The sequence below is a fragment of the Dermacentor silvarum genome, chromosome 3 (genome assembly GCF_013339745.2).
Source record: "Dermacentor silvarum isolate Dsil-2018 chromosome 3, BIME_Dsil_1.4, whole genome shotgun sequence".
Taxonomy (NCBI): Eukaryota; Metazoa; Arthropoda; class Arachnida; order Ixodida; family Ixodidae; genus Dermacentor; species Dermacentor silvarum.
The window spans coordinates 204895121-204909769 of record NC_051156.1 but is presented as its reverse complement, the minus strand read 5'-3'; the positions used below and the strand labels follow the sequence as shown (position 1 = coordinate 204909769).

General features: G+C 43.6%; 1 protein-coding gene across 1 annotated transcript in view; it reads right to left on the bottom strand.

Annotated features, from left to right (window-relative positions):
- Positions 1–849: 849 nt before the first annotated feature.
- Positions 850–14649, bottom strand: part of LOC119446528 (peroxisomal acyl-coenzyme A oxidase 3) — a 33064-nt gene continuing 19264 nt past the window's right edge. Inside the window, exons 12-14 of the mRNA XM_037710977.2 lie at positions 13196–13328; positions 10976–11130; positions 850–5565 (exon numbers count right to left, since the gene is read on the bottom strand). Coding sequence (XP_037566905.1) covers positions 5449–5565; positions 10976–11130; positions 13196–13328 — 405 coding nt within the window. The 3' untranslated portion in view covers positions 850–5448. The remainder of the gene's footprint in view (positions 5566–10975; positions 11131–13195; positions 13329–14649) is intronic.

Below are 14649 nucleotides of genomic sequence, written 5' to 3'. Positions count from 1 at the left end.
TTCCCTACCTCGTACATTTACAGAGTGGAATCGCCTTTCACCCGACGTAGCATTAATACCAGATCACGACTCATTTTGTTCATCTCTCGTGCGATATTTTAAAGCTGATCTCCAATTTTTTTTTTCTTTTTTTTTTAGCCAGTTATCAGGTTTGCATTGTGTTCGATATATATGTTTATTTCACTTGTGGTTGTTTGAGCTACTGTGTAGCATTGTTGCTTATCACCGTTTATGTTATTTATCAGTTGCTTATACTTTAACATGTACTTGGCTCTTTATTTTTTGTTCTTGTACTTGGCTTTCTGTGTTGCCTTTTGTTTCGTTAGTCTTGTTTGTGTTTGTTAATTCTCTCTATATATTATGTACCACTCCCCTATGAAATGCGTATGCGCTTGAAGGTAATAAAATGAAATGAAATGAAATTATCCGCGAAAAGTGGGGGAAAGAATCAAAGAAAGCTTCACGTTAATATTAAACAGGCTAGTACACCTGTATAACAATGTAAATTCCAATGACGCATTGAATGGCACTGTTTATATTAAAAATTGCTAGTAATTACTACACAATTACAGCTGTTAATATGCAGAATGCAGAGTCACACAAGCAAGAAGAACAAGGGAGACACTTGCCTTATTAAGCATGGTTGAATTCTGGGGTTTTATGCGCCAAAACCATGATTTGATTATGAGGCATGCTGTAGTGGGGGACTCCGGATTAATTTTGACCACAAGGGGACCTTTAACGTGCCCCCAATGTGCTGGACACAGGCGTTTTCATTAAGCATGGTAATTTTAGCACCAAACAGGTGTTTATGTCAAAAGCCACCAGTTTTGAAAGCCAAACAGTAAGTTGTCCCGGTCACCATTTATTGTTTCTCACGGCTGATAACAGTTCACAAACAAACATCATGTGCAACAATAACTCAAGAAGTCTTGAAACAGTAATAGAGCAGGTGCAGATGGAAACCTGGCCTAGTGACACACTCCAAAAGGTACCTTTTGTTTTGTATGTCCTGTATGTGTGCTATATATATTGATTATATATATCCTAAATATGAATTCTCTTCATTTCTTTTTACCCTGTGTCTGTTAAAATCACCAGACAGTCGAGCCATTTACAAATCCTCAGTACCTCTACTCAAATTCCTCGTGGCACAGGCAGCAGAAAGAAGTCATTACGAGCAATATGTAAAATGCTGTATACACGATAAGTTTGACAAGAGTTGTATAAAAATGGTACAGTGTAACACATTCAGCCGAGTTTAAAAAGAAGGAACATCACAGATAACTGAGTGAAAGATAAGACACTGAGCACACTGCCCCAATCTAAAATAGTGCATACCCAAAAAGAGACAGCCGCACAAATATGACAGTAAAAGGACAGCTGTGTTGCCTAAAGAGGTGATCACATGAAACATGTTTTCATAATGTTTCCAATATGTTTTCAGTGTGGTGTTGCCTAACATCTGCATATCCATTTAATGCAGTGTGATGGCCGCACCGTAGTATTGGCCACAATGCATTCTGTGTAGATAAGCAGATAAAATACTACGCTGTGTTATTTATTTTAGCAATGATAACAGCTTTCTTGCCATGTGGTGTGAAAAGAATATGCCACTGCGAGGCGACACTACATCAAAAAGACATCAGAAATATGTCTGCTTGCTGCCCAATTTCTTTGAAGAGGTTGCTATGTATACAGCCCGCAAAATTTATGCATCACTCAGGAGATACAAATCTCATCTGAGACACAAGATATCATCTAAGTGCTAAGGCTGTCTCACATTTAGAGGCATGTTAAAATTTGTTCGTGCAGAACATTGCCACCAGTCATCACTTACCAACATGCCATAAAATGGCAAGTTGGTATGCTGTGGCCATAAAAGAATCCTCTTTTAGCATGTGATTCGAAAGCATAACCCCTTCTCATACTCTCGAGACACATTCTAGGATGCATACATACGACAGTGACAGCACTGGCCAAACGTCTTATGCAGAAACACTTTTTTCCATTAAAAAAAAAAAAAATCTAAGACTGCACACCTGAACTGAGAGATAAATTCATAAAGCATTAAATAGCAAAAAACTCAACGCAATAAAAAAGATGAACTAGCACTGTTGTCTACAGCTACAGCCTTGACTTGTTGACTCAATTATATTGAATGTACTGGGCATTTCAGCAAGCACTTTCAGAATTTTTTAAAGGTTGCCTCTGGCAGATAGCACAATTCTAGTCCATGAGCTGGTCTACTCAAAGAGCTTGCAAAAAAATTGCAATGCGTAATCGACTAATCAACAAAAATTAACTAATTAAGTTCTTAACTAATTACCTTACGGCACATATTGCAATTTACAAATCCAAGCCGAGGAGTTTGCAAGGCAGATCCACTTGAAACGAATTCTCAGGATGACACCTTGTTTGGAGATAATAATTCCTGGACTTTGTGGAGAATTGCATCGGTGTTCCAGTTACTTCTGTGCTTCAATGCATGAAAAAATGTTTTGTTAAGAAAGTAAGTGGAACGACAGTGCATTTTTACCGCAACTTTGACGGAACATATCTCATAAATGGTGTCATCCGCAGAATTCCTTTTAAGTGCATATACCCTGCAGTCTCGCCCGACAGAATTTGTTTTCAATATGTGCCATAAGGTGATTAGTTCAAAGCTTAATTAGTGAACTTTTTAAATTAGTATACTATGCATTTCAATCTTTTTTCCAAGTAATGTCGACCTCTTCAAGCAGACCAGCTCATGGATTAGAATTGTGCTATCTGCCACAGGCAATTTTTTGAAATTTTTGAAAGTGTTCACTGAAACAACCTGTATAATTGTGCATATAAGAACACATACATATTTCACACAAACTTGTCGCAAACCAAGCTCCAATGTACTGTAGTGTGATATGACCAAGTGCCATTGATTTCTTCCCTGAAACAGTCGGTACAACAGCCATTGCCAGACATTTTTCCCAAGCAATTATCACAACGGTGAAAGAACATCTGTTGTGAAAATAACGATAATGATAACCCAATAATGACCTCAGTAGGACAATTGACATCATCTTGTTAAACGATTACAACTACTTAGCCCACCAGTAAGTCCAACTTTATTAGCAGTTCCCAGCGAGGCAAGATGCATGGATGGGCTGTTTACATTTACAAATTCGTACAATTTACCAACAAGCACAGGTAATGACTAAGTAAGGCACAAGGTCTTTGCAATGCCCCTTACAAACAATGAATTCTAAGACTGTCACAAACAGCGAATACCAAAGTGTGAGCACGTTCCACAATGAACGCATGCCTACTGTGGCTTTTTGGCTCTTCACTTTGTGTGCAGAAAGTAAATACAGTTGTCGAGTGATAATTTTCAGAAAACGGACGGGGTCGCAAAAATGCCTGAATTATTGGGCAGGCCGAAAAAAAACGAATTTCGAAGGTAAAATCAATTTGTTGTCTTTTACAAATCTAGCTCCATGGAAGAATCCGTCAATGCCGCAAGTGCGTTTTGTCGCGATGTGTGTTCTCTCGAAGTGCAGATATAGCGTGTGTGACCTCGACTCCGCAACGCTGTCAGATTGAACTGTGTTCTGAAAATTCATCAATTCGAAACGTTGTCCACATGTGAGCTTTTGCCATCCCTACCAGTATGCGTACATACAGTCGAATCTCGTTAATTCAAGCACGCTTAATTCGTACTTCCGGTTTAATCGAACTGACGCTGTGGTCCCGGAGTCAAAGTTATGTGTATTCCAATGGGCGAAAACGCCCGGTAATTCTAACGCACAAGCATTTGCGATGGTTAATTCGGACATACCATGCTCCAACAATGCTCTCAGCAGCGCGCCAAATCACGTGGCGGCTCCTCCGACCAGCATTGCTCCGACTCCGCCATAAAGGAAAAGTTTAGGAGAGGCCCCTGAACATCACTTGCAACGACAAAAAAAAAAAAAAAAGTGGCAGAAATTTCACCCTCTCTCAAATGGCAAGGTCGTCGTTTCTGCGTCGCACTTTAATGCCCCAACCACACTAGTGGAAAAACGTGCACTGCGGGAGGGATTGGTCCTGGGCCAATTTTCACGGCTTGCCACGGCGGCAAGCGAGCCGTGAGCGGAGAAGACCAATGAGAGCAGCCCCTTCAGTGACGTAAGTGCAGGAAACCAGTGTCATGCGAAGCCGCCCGACCGCTCTATTCAAACTCGCACCTGGTTCAGCCGGACCACTTGTTTCGCACTATCATCTGCTCGAGTCAGCTCTCGCTTGCACTTGTTTTGGTTAGCTTGGTTTGGTCTCGTTCTGGCTTGTTTTGATTGTCATGGTTTGCAATTGTTGTTTTACAATGACGAGCTTAAACCGAGACATCCCAATGGAAAGGCTTTTGGATACAGTGCGCCTTATCCGATTCTGTACAAGACGGACCCTGAATACAAGGACGCGAAGGCGACACACAGTACCTCATTCTCCTTGTCTTTTGAATGCAGCTATGCCGCAACGGAAGGGAGCACACCAACATGATTATGATCAGCGGCAATGACTTCAGTCATCGACGACCCGCTCTCCCTCGCAACTCCGCTCCCCTCGCCCTCTCTCTCAACTCCCTCACCTTCGACGGTCTCCACGCACGCTCGCTGTTGCTTGGATGCACTGGCTGCTTGGTCTACATGTTTTGCACGTGCACAGCTTTTGAAAATTGTTTTGCTAATAGTGTGGAAACTTGTGGCTCTGGGGACTTACGTTATAAGCAGTCTATGCTGGATACCTAAATATCAATGCACGAATGTTACTGCATACCACTCATCGGAATGTGGTCATGGCACCTGGGAGTAGAAAACTCAACACAGTGCTTGGCAGCAGAATACAGTTGCTGAGCCGATGCAGTGGATGCTTGTTGAATTTGAATTGAATTCTGGGGTTTTAAGTGCCAAAACCACGATTTGATTATGAAGCACACCGGAATGGAGGACTCCGGATTAATTTTGACTGCCAGGGGATCTTTAACGTGCCCTAAATGCATGGGACACAGGCGTTTTTACATTCCACCTCGATGGAAATACAGCCTCCATGGCCGGGATTTGATCCTGTGACCTCGTGCTTAGCAGCACTACCCCTGATGCTTGTTACAACATATCTGAACACTGTATTAAAATTACAAAGCAACTTATTGCCATAACATTCACTGCAAGTCAACTAAGAGCTGATCAATAAAAAAATTCTTGCTTAAAATGAATGGTGTAAGACACAATCTGCCAACACTCACTCACTCTCTTACCTTGGTGCGTACCAGGTCAACTAGTACTGTGGGAAACCTGCCATTCAGTGACACTTCTTTCTCGTTCACCAAATATGCAGTGTGTGCATGTGAGCACAATCTGGTGATGCTGACCTGACATACCAATGCATTCACAGACGTTATATCATAAAATGTTGCGCCCCTGGCAATATACGACCTCAGAGCTTCGCCATGAGGGAGCCCATGACAGGTTTGTCAAGGAACTCCTTCCACCAAGGTGCCCGCTGCGTGCCTCCAGGAGAAAGAACGAATGACTGGAACAGCTTTTTGTACACCTGGAAGCAACAAAATAAATTGAGTTTTCTTAGTGGCAAGGACTTGCTCAAAAGTGAAACCAGACAGAGGTAATATCTGAGGTACGATATGACAGGAAGAAGTTAGGGCTAAATAAAGCTAAGCTTCTGCTTTCATCACACCACATGATAGTGGCATGACTAGCTTCTACGCAACCTGTGGCAACTGGGTGAACAGTAACTCAAGAGCCATGGTATTGTGCTCTCAAGTTACTTGTAAGTGGTGTTCTACTTTATAACTTCATGTTCTTGCTTCATTTATCCACAATGGTACCCTGCAAACCAATATAAAAGGGAACCCACAGTTCGTGTTCAAATAACGATTCCTGCAGACATGCAAGTTTGAACCTCACTTTCTGCTGCCTCTAACAGTTATCGTGATGAAGAATCTGCCTCCTGAAACTTCTCATGAAATGAATGAAACAAAATAACAGGTGTTGAATGCAAGCTTGTTGATCCCTTTCCTACTGGAGCACCATACAGAATAAGTTTCTGAGCTGAAACTGCTTTGAGACTGTGTCTTATTCATTCTTCTCAGTACTTAAGCACTCTGCAATTACAAGCTGTGAACTTCACTCACACCAAATACAGTTAAACCTGGATATCACGAAATTGACAGATTCCCGAAAAACTTTGTTATAAAGAGGATTTCATTATATGCAGATTCGGCCCGAAAATTTGAAAAAGAAACGCTTACCAGTATGTACTATCACTCAAGATTTACTCCCAATAGGCTAAAGTTGCAATGAACAAAAAAGCCCCAGTTTCGCCCGAAAGGCGAAACATCGATTGCGACAGCAAATTAGCATACAGCTATACGAAGTAAGGAGAGTACAGTCAAACCTCGTTAACACATACCCGCTTAATGCGTAATTGCGGTTTAAACGTAGTCGCAAAGATTCTCCCACCCAGCCCCCATTGAACCGCATTGGCTGACCGCTGAAGCCGTAGTCGCTCATTGCCCACCAAACGGTTATGCGTACTATTTTTCTTGTTCTACACGCACAGACATAAAATCGGCAAAATCTCATGTGCGCAGACGTCTGATTCACAAGTTGCGACACCCAGACGACAGTCGCCAGCGATAGTGAACTTACAACATGGCCAACATGACTTATTTCCTGCTTGTACAGCTGTTGCCAATTGCCGCGCACAAAAGCATGGCCTTCGAGATAAGTTCCCGGTAACGCGGAGAAGCTGTCGGTAGGGGGTGTGAACTCGCTGTCGCCATCAGAGTAGTAACCGCGCAGAAGCACATTTTATTGCGAAGCGCATTTGTGCCGTCACCGTGGACGTCGCTTAGAGGTTCCGTGTAAAGTGCAAAGGCGGGAACATATAGTCGCCGTGCGCCGTACGCTGTGTGTGCGAGTGAAAGCTTGCGGGGGTCAGCCAACTCAATCTCGCGCGCGTGTGGGAGAACGGAGGGGGGGGGCAGAAGCGCGCCTAGTGTCAGGTTAGTGAAGCGCCGAGACTTGCACAGTAACCAAAGAGTGGCGCTGCCAGCGCGTTGAAAAAAAAAACATTTTTTTTGGTGGGCTAGGCCAGCTGCAGCAAGCGGCAGGATCAAGTTTGAATGAAGGGAGGGGGAAAGGTCAAGCCCACGGCGGCAAGATCGCCGGGTTGAGGGATGCAGGCCCGCTTTGCGCACGCTCGCACGCACGCACACGTGCACTCGCTCTCGCCTCGCAGTCCCCATGAATTCGAGCGTGCCAAGCGCGCCGCCGCCGCTTCGCATTCCGTCGCAGTGGACAAGGTGCTTCCAGTTGCTGCTCGTGCAAAAATGACAAAATTTGGGGCGAAATCTCTAGGTTGTCGGCGGGGAAAATTCATTATTACGTAGAGGTCTCAAATACATGTGCTTCTATGGAGTCACGGCGGGGAATACAAAAACTTCGTTATATCCAGAAATTCGTTATATGGAGGTTCGTTATAAGCAGGTTTAACTGTATATGACTCCGCCTTTTCGGATACAAGTGACTACTGTTTTCAAGAAGTGGGCCGGGTGAGAACGACCTCCTTTCTTTCAGTGCTTTTCAATATAAGGGTGCGCAAATACTCGAATATCGCCGAATCGAAACAAACAGTGAACGTTTGAATGATCCGAGTCACCAATCAAATATCTACTGTTCTATCTTTTTAATATTCATATATTTGGCGAAACATCGTGAGTGGCCGGTGCTTTAACGCAGGCAGCGTTTTAATGATGAGTGGTCTCAGTCAGTACAAGGTTCACCATTTGGCAGGAACGATTGAAATGATAACACATGCGGACAGAGGGAATGGCGAAAAAGACAGCACATATTTCACAAAGCATATGTGAAGATCAGGCCGATTAGCTGCCGGAAGGCACACAGATTATATCAGATACTAGTGTTCACACACATATTCACGCAGTTCAGAGCTTTCTGTCCATACACGAGTTTAGGGGCACAGACGAACTTGGTGGGCATACCCGCGAACTCTAACGCCGTTTCAACTGCCGTCAATCAGGCCTAACGGCGTAGCTTTGCCAAGTATCGGCGACTAAAGTTACAGTTTGGTGCCGAATCGATGCAACTTTATTCGCAGCAGCCGCATGATACTCGGAAAGCCGACAAACTGCCTTGCCAATGAAAGCAAGTGTGCAGGATGGCACCAATATTATTCACTGCCGTCATCTTTGCAACACATCATACGGTGGCCTCTCGTTCCCGATGCCGTTCATAGACACACATCGTTCTTATTTTTGCAGCTTCAAGTAGCCCCTCACAAGACTAGATTTAGATTTACATGGCGGGCCCAAAAGTGTCATGTGACTAGTGCGCTGCCTGCCTAGTCATCTGCCCGGACGGCAGATGGACACGGAGTAAAGGGGGAAGGAGGGAGGGAGGGAGGGCGGAGGGGTGTCTCGCACGAAATTGCTTTGGCCCTCCAGATCGCAGAACATTTGACAGGTGGCAAATGATGTTGAACCTGACAATGAAGAGGCCCCTGCTCTTTACTGTCGGCACAACCACAGTTGACCTGCACGGCGCCAGCGATGGCTCCATGCCAAGCAGTAATCGAGTCATGTGATGTGCGGTCCACGCTTTCGCAGGTTGCGCAGATTGACAGATTGACCTTCATGAGCTGACGATAACCCGCAACGCAATACCCACCCGCCCACAAAGTTAGGAAAACCCTTTTGTATGTTGGAGGAAAACTGGAAAGGAATACTTTCTATGCAATAAAAGACTGCCATAAAACCCTCTAGAGGTCCACTATAAAACTGAAAATAAAAATATTCAGCTTCAGAAAGAAAAAGGCGCTTCATTCTCTACTCAACATATGTTCTATTGATAAAAAAATATATTTTGCAGCCCTTCATATAGAACTGAGCTGTAATCAGTGCTGGCATACTAATTTGGTGTTCCCGTTAGTAAGAGTAGACTGGAATAGGCTGGATTTGGTGCTGAGTCGTGCCCTCTCAAGGACTGCAGAAGATAGCGCCAACCTTTCCTTTTCTCATAACGAACAACTTAGTAGTAGAAGGCTAGCACAGCGAGGTGCGGTGGCTCAAATTTCTTTTCTCTTCAAGAATTTAGCGTTCCGTTACTTTCGCCAGGGACACCCAGTGGCCAAACTTCATCGTTATAACTGATAATCCGGCATGGGGGCATTGTAGTAAGCAGGTTATTTCACCATAGAAAACATACAAAAGTTGACAGTGCAGCAGATTTCCATTGTTATAACCAATATATTGTTAAAACCGGTATCATTATAAGTGGGTTTGACTGTATTGGTTATAACAACCACATTTTAGTGCATTTATGATTTTCTGACCCTCCCTATGGAAACTGCTTCCAGCTATAACGAATGTTTTTTAAGTCGCCATACTGCTACAATGAATGCTTCGAACTCAGTCAGGGTAAAAAGAGGGCACATGCGAAGTGCCAAAGCACAGAAGCACGACCAAACTGGGCACACGGCAGTGCGCACCCTACTCTGGTCCAACCGCTCCAGTCCAACCTTTAAGATGAGCGAGCGACTGCCTAACACAGATTTCGCAAGCCGCGAAGAAAGTCACGCGTTTTCAAGGCACGCGTGCTGCGTACAGCATAAACAGCATGATGCGGGGCGTGCGATAGCACGTGCACCTGTGCAATATCGGATGCCATGCCATGTCACTCTCGTTTATGCGCAATTGTCCATGCGGCACCATGTGCATTACGCATGTTGCAACGATTTGGAACGTCCATCTATGTCTTCCCACCATGGGAACAATGGCCACTCAACCGTTCCTGTCGACACGGCCCGAGTCGGTGAGAATTCTGCACCACACGTTGCCACCACACAATGTTGCAAAGGTTCGGCGGTTACTACACTATTATCAGGAGATCACGGTTTGGCGCTGCTTCTTTTACACGTTGCCGATCGCTGATAATGGTTTGCAGTGATGTTTTAGCGTTCGAAGCAACATAGATAACACAATTTTATGGCTCTTGTGTGGCTGATGCGCAGTCGAAATGCGGAGACCATGATGTCCGCGACCTTCGCAGAATGCCGGCATGCCGCAGTAGTTTTCGAAGTTTACACTTCTGGCCAACTAGAACGCTTTGCTCTCGTGTGCAGAATACAGTCGTGTCCCGGTGGCAGTAAAATATATCACAAACTCTCGAATCAAAAATAGCGGCTGCGCTTGCAGTTTCGAAATGACAGGTGATCGGAACCGGTAGGCATTTTGAAAGCGCTACAAAGCCACATTTCATACTTTAGATGGACGTTTCAAACAAAAGTTTGCAGCTCGGTGCGGGAATGCACCAGGAACAACAATGACACTAAAAATATGGTTCTCAGACCAAAGTGCTCCCGAATTATAACTGCTGATTCCAGCTTCATTGCGGTTAACTTTTTAACATTCTTAAGGACGAGTCCATATATAACGAACTACAGGTATAACAACCACTTTTCGCAGAACTATCGAGTTCGTTATAAACGGGTTCAACTGCACAGTCATTGCATGCACCGAACCTTCATCAGCAACTACTAGATCGACTAGGCTTCGCTAGTTTCGGTTTCAAACACCGGTGAAATAGCCGACAACCATGCTGAAAGCGTGTATCAAAACGAAAATATTGCTATTTCTTTGCGACTTGGTGGCCAAATTAGCACATGGTCATACAGTCAAACTCCGAATTATCACATGGCACGCTGTAAGGTGTCCGAAATTTTGGTCGTCCTTGTACATTACGTCTATGGGGCTAGTGGTGATGCCGCAGAGCTGTCCGAATAATCAAGCATGCATGAATTATCGGTGCTCGAATAATCGGTCGGCGACAAGGGCCAATGTCAGGGAGCAAAATTTTTGAAAAAGGAAACAAGAAAATATCTCGCAATACGCTTGAAAAGGCCTGATAATGCATTTGAAGCTGACCTGTCCATCTGAGCAGCCGAGAACAGAATTGAGGGCGACATCGGGTGGAGCAATGACATCTGCCAGCGTGACAGCATCATCTTTGAGCTCACGGCATAGCTGCAGAATGCCTTCACGCATCAAATTCTTGGCAGCTTCTCCTGCGCAATATCCACCTGGAACAGAGAATTTAGGTGGGATGAAGTCCAACAGAATGCAAAAGATGCCAAAGAAAGGAGGAGTGCAGCAAATACAATAAGACGCAGAAAAAATGGCTAGCTGGGCATCTTAAGATGACGCAAAAGCATACAGAAATGTAATGATACATTTGTTCAAATCTTTACGAGTGACAAATCATGAGATACACTTAATTTACAGTGAACAGTTGTCTTCGCCGCACTGATTGTCAACCCTTCTCGTTTCCTTTCCGTGTCTCAAAACCCCTTCCCCTTGTTCTCGTCTACCTTGGAAAGGCCTCTTGTGAGGCCTCTAGCTCCTTTTTGCAACAGGGGAGTTCTACAATGGTGCTTGTGCAGCAGCGGCCACAACGTGTCGCGGCATGGTCAGCCTTGAGGATACAATGGTGGCGTCTACAGAGTGGAGTCGGCAAAGTACAGCTGGTGCAATAATAGAACATGCATTGAATACAATAGTGAATGCATAGGAGTACTAAGCTCAGATATAGTGAAGTGTCCGAAAACACTTCAGTATCGAGAATGAATTGCACTGAATATATTTAAGTGTTTCCATATCTTAGAAGGGTGGCTGTTCGGGCTAGTTGGTATTCCATAGTCTAATAAGTTAAAAGCGCAAATGAAGATGGCACCACAAGAAACACGCACAAACAGACAAGCGAAATGCACACAAGTTTCCATAGCCCTGGGTCAATTTCAGTTGGTTTCTTACAGTGTCAATAAAAACACACAAAGTGCCTCGAGCGGCCAGTCGCATGGCAATTTTGTGTGTATTGATGGGCTTCTTTCACGCTCGGAAAAACTTTTATATAGCACGCATTGAAGCAATAAAAGCTGTATCGGGAGTTTTTCATGTTGCTCTACGATTTTCTCCTTCACACTTTTCATTTATTTATAATATTTGAGAAGTTGATTAATTAATTAAGACTGATTCTGTAATTAGACAGAATGCAAAAAATTATCTAAGTATCTCCAAGCGACGGCAAACAACATTGCCTTAGTTCTGTCCAGCTACGTGGCATTAGCATATTTTTAAATCTTGGTGCATGATACTTGGAACACCCTGTAGAAATACAGTACACTTCTGTTAGCTGGACTCCTGTAGAAATACAGTACACTTCTGTTAGCTGGACTCCTGTAGAAATACAGTACACTTCTGTTAGCTGGACTCTGCTTAATTTAATTCTTCAATTGCTTCAATCTTGACCAAACACCCAGCCGGCGCTTCATTCATATCTATGGGCCATGACTTTCTCATTATTTATATTACAAAATTGGCCTTAGCTGGATAATTCCAAATTGAGTGGTAAGCATGCACTCACGTGACCCCTATGGTGACCCTGCAGTGTTTGTCTTAATGGTGCTAAGGAACAGTGATTGCATCAAGATGTGCTACCCCTCACTGAAAACGTCAATTTCCAGCCTGCCCTTGACAGATCTTCAAGTGAATCTGACAGTTCACAATGAATAATTAGCACTTACAAAGGATTCTGATGTGCACAATCGGATACAAAACAGAAGTCAAGTTTGTGACTTTGGCAATGGCCTGCCAGCAGCATTGCAAATGGCATCATAAGTTCACATAGATTGGCTGTGGGGTCATTAAAAATATGCAGAATATCAAATGCAATGGACTGCATGGAGGACATGTTGAGGCCCACAACAATAAATAGCCGTCTGTGAGTGGTGATGATGAGCATTACATGAAAATGAATTCTATTCTGCGCTGATGAACTGCAGGATTTATGCATTTTTCTATTGACAAAATCGAAGGAGTGCTACACTTTCCTTGTTATATATAGGATGCGTGTTGACTTGAGTGGACATTCTTTGCTGCTTAAAGCCCATAACAGGGTATACCTTAGATTTAGGAGCACGTTGGATTCGGGCAAATACAGCTAAATGAAGCAGCGGTATGTTCGGATGATTTTTCTGCCTTTTGGTTTAATTCAACCCACTGAATGATTCGATCCATTACATCAGTCCGGCCAAGGTCAAATTAATGGAAGTCAACTGCGTTACAATAGCGCAATAAATTGAAGCTCACCCCCATAGAGGTCCCCTATGCGCTTTTCCAGGCTCCAAAGCGCAAAAAGGGAGTTAATTCGCTGCAGCACAACAGACAGTTGAGGATCCTTCACATCAGCAATAAAATTCTGGAACTTTTCCACAATGGTGTGCTGGAGAAAAACAGTATGCAGAGTTGAGAAGACAGAAAACATCATTCCATAGCAATTCAAAGGTCAAGTCACAACTATCACCTGCAATTTTTGGCTAGTTCCATTTTAGTTTGAGTGAAATGAATTCATTCAACTTTTCTGCACTTTGTAATAAACACTGATGCATGCCTAAGCATATATGACTGGCAAAGGTATGGCATGACAATCGATACAGTCTGTGCTGTTAGTTATGTTTACTGATTAGTGAGGATCAGAGAAACTCATTCTTTAATGGGTGCTGGAAATATTTGCCTGGTCATGCCTCGCATGCTGCGTCAGATTAGCATGCTACAGTGAGGGTTAGCATCCCAAAGCAACAGCTGGGTCATGAGTAATGCCATAGTGGCAATAAAGCTTAGGCAGCAAGAATGCTCTACCTGACAGACTGTAGCAACCAAGATGCCAGAGTGGCATCCAGGTGGCCAAGAATGCCGAGGGGCTGGAGCGGAATAACTGACCATGACACAGGTCAATGGTTATGGCTCAATCTGATCGACAGTGATAACTTCCTCTTGGCTGTCTACACTGATCATAAAAGCAACAAGGCACCAATATTTCATGTTACTAGACATTTTGTAAGCAGGGTGTATCAATTAGCTTTGCAGCTTTCCATGAGAACACAATGCTCAAGTACATTTCTAATCCTGAAAAACCGACTGCCTGTCAAAAAAACAACATAACCATTAGAAGCTTCACAGAAATGTACCAAGATGTTTCACACAGACAGATATTGCAATCAACAGTGATGCTTTTTTTGCACATAAGTGGCACCGAATTCAAGAATGAAGCACATAAAACTGCGAAATCACTTGGAGAAGTAACCCCTAAAATCCTATAGGCAACATTTATTTAGAGCTAAGGAAGATTAACTAATGATGATGAAAACAGACATGTTTGCTACCTTCACAGGTTTAATTACAGTAGAACCTCATTCACACGTTGTGGGAAAAAAAAAAGAATGTGAAAGACAACATGCCAACTGGGAAAATGTCCAATCAAAAGTAACAAAAAATTTAGCAGATTCAACTGCCTATGTAATACGAAGCATTGCCTAAATATAGTTGCAACGTGAGACGCCGCCACACCATGCCAAGCTGGGGGGTCCTGAACAGCCAGAGGCGTGTGTTATCATTCTTGCGGCTTAAGCAAGCTTATGTTTGCACTCCCCGAATTGGGCCTGGGTCGGCAATTTCTTTGGGTGGAGCATTTTGATGTGCCCACTTGGTGGGGCTTGAGAGGCCCGAGATAGGCTTTTGTCTTTTTCCTATCACTTAGTGTTTTA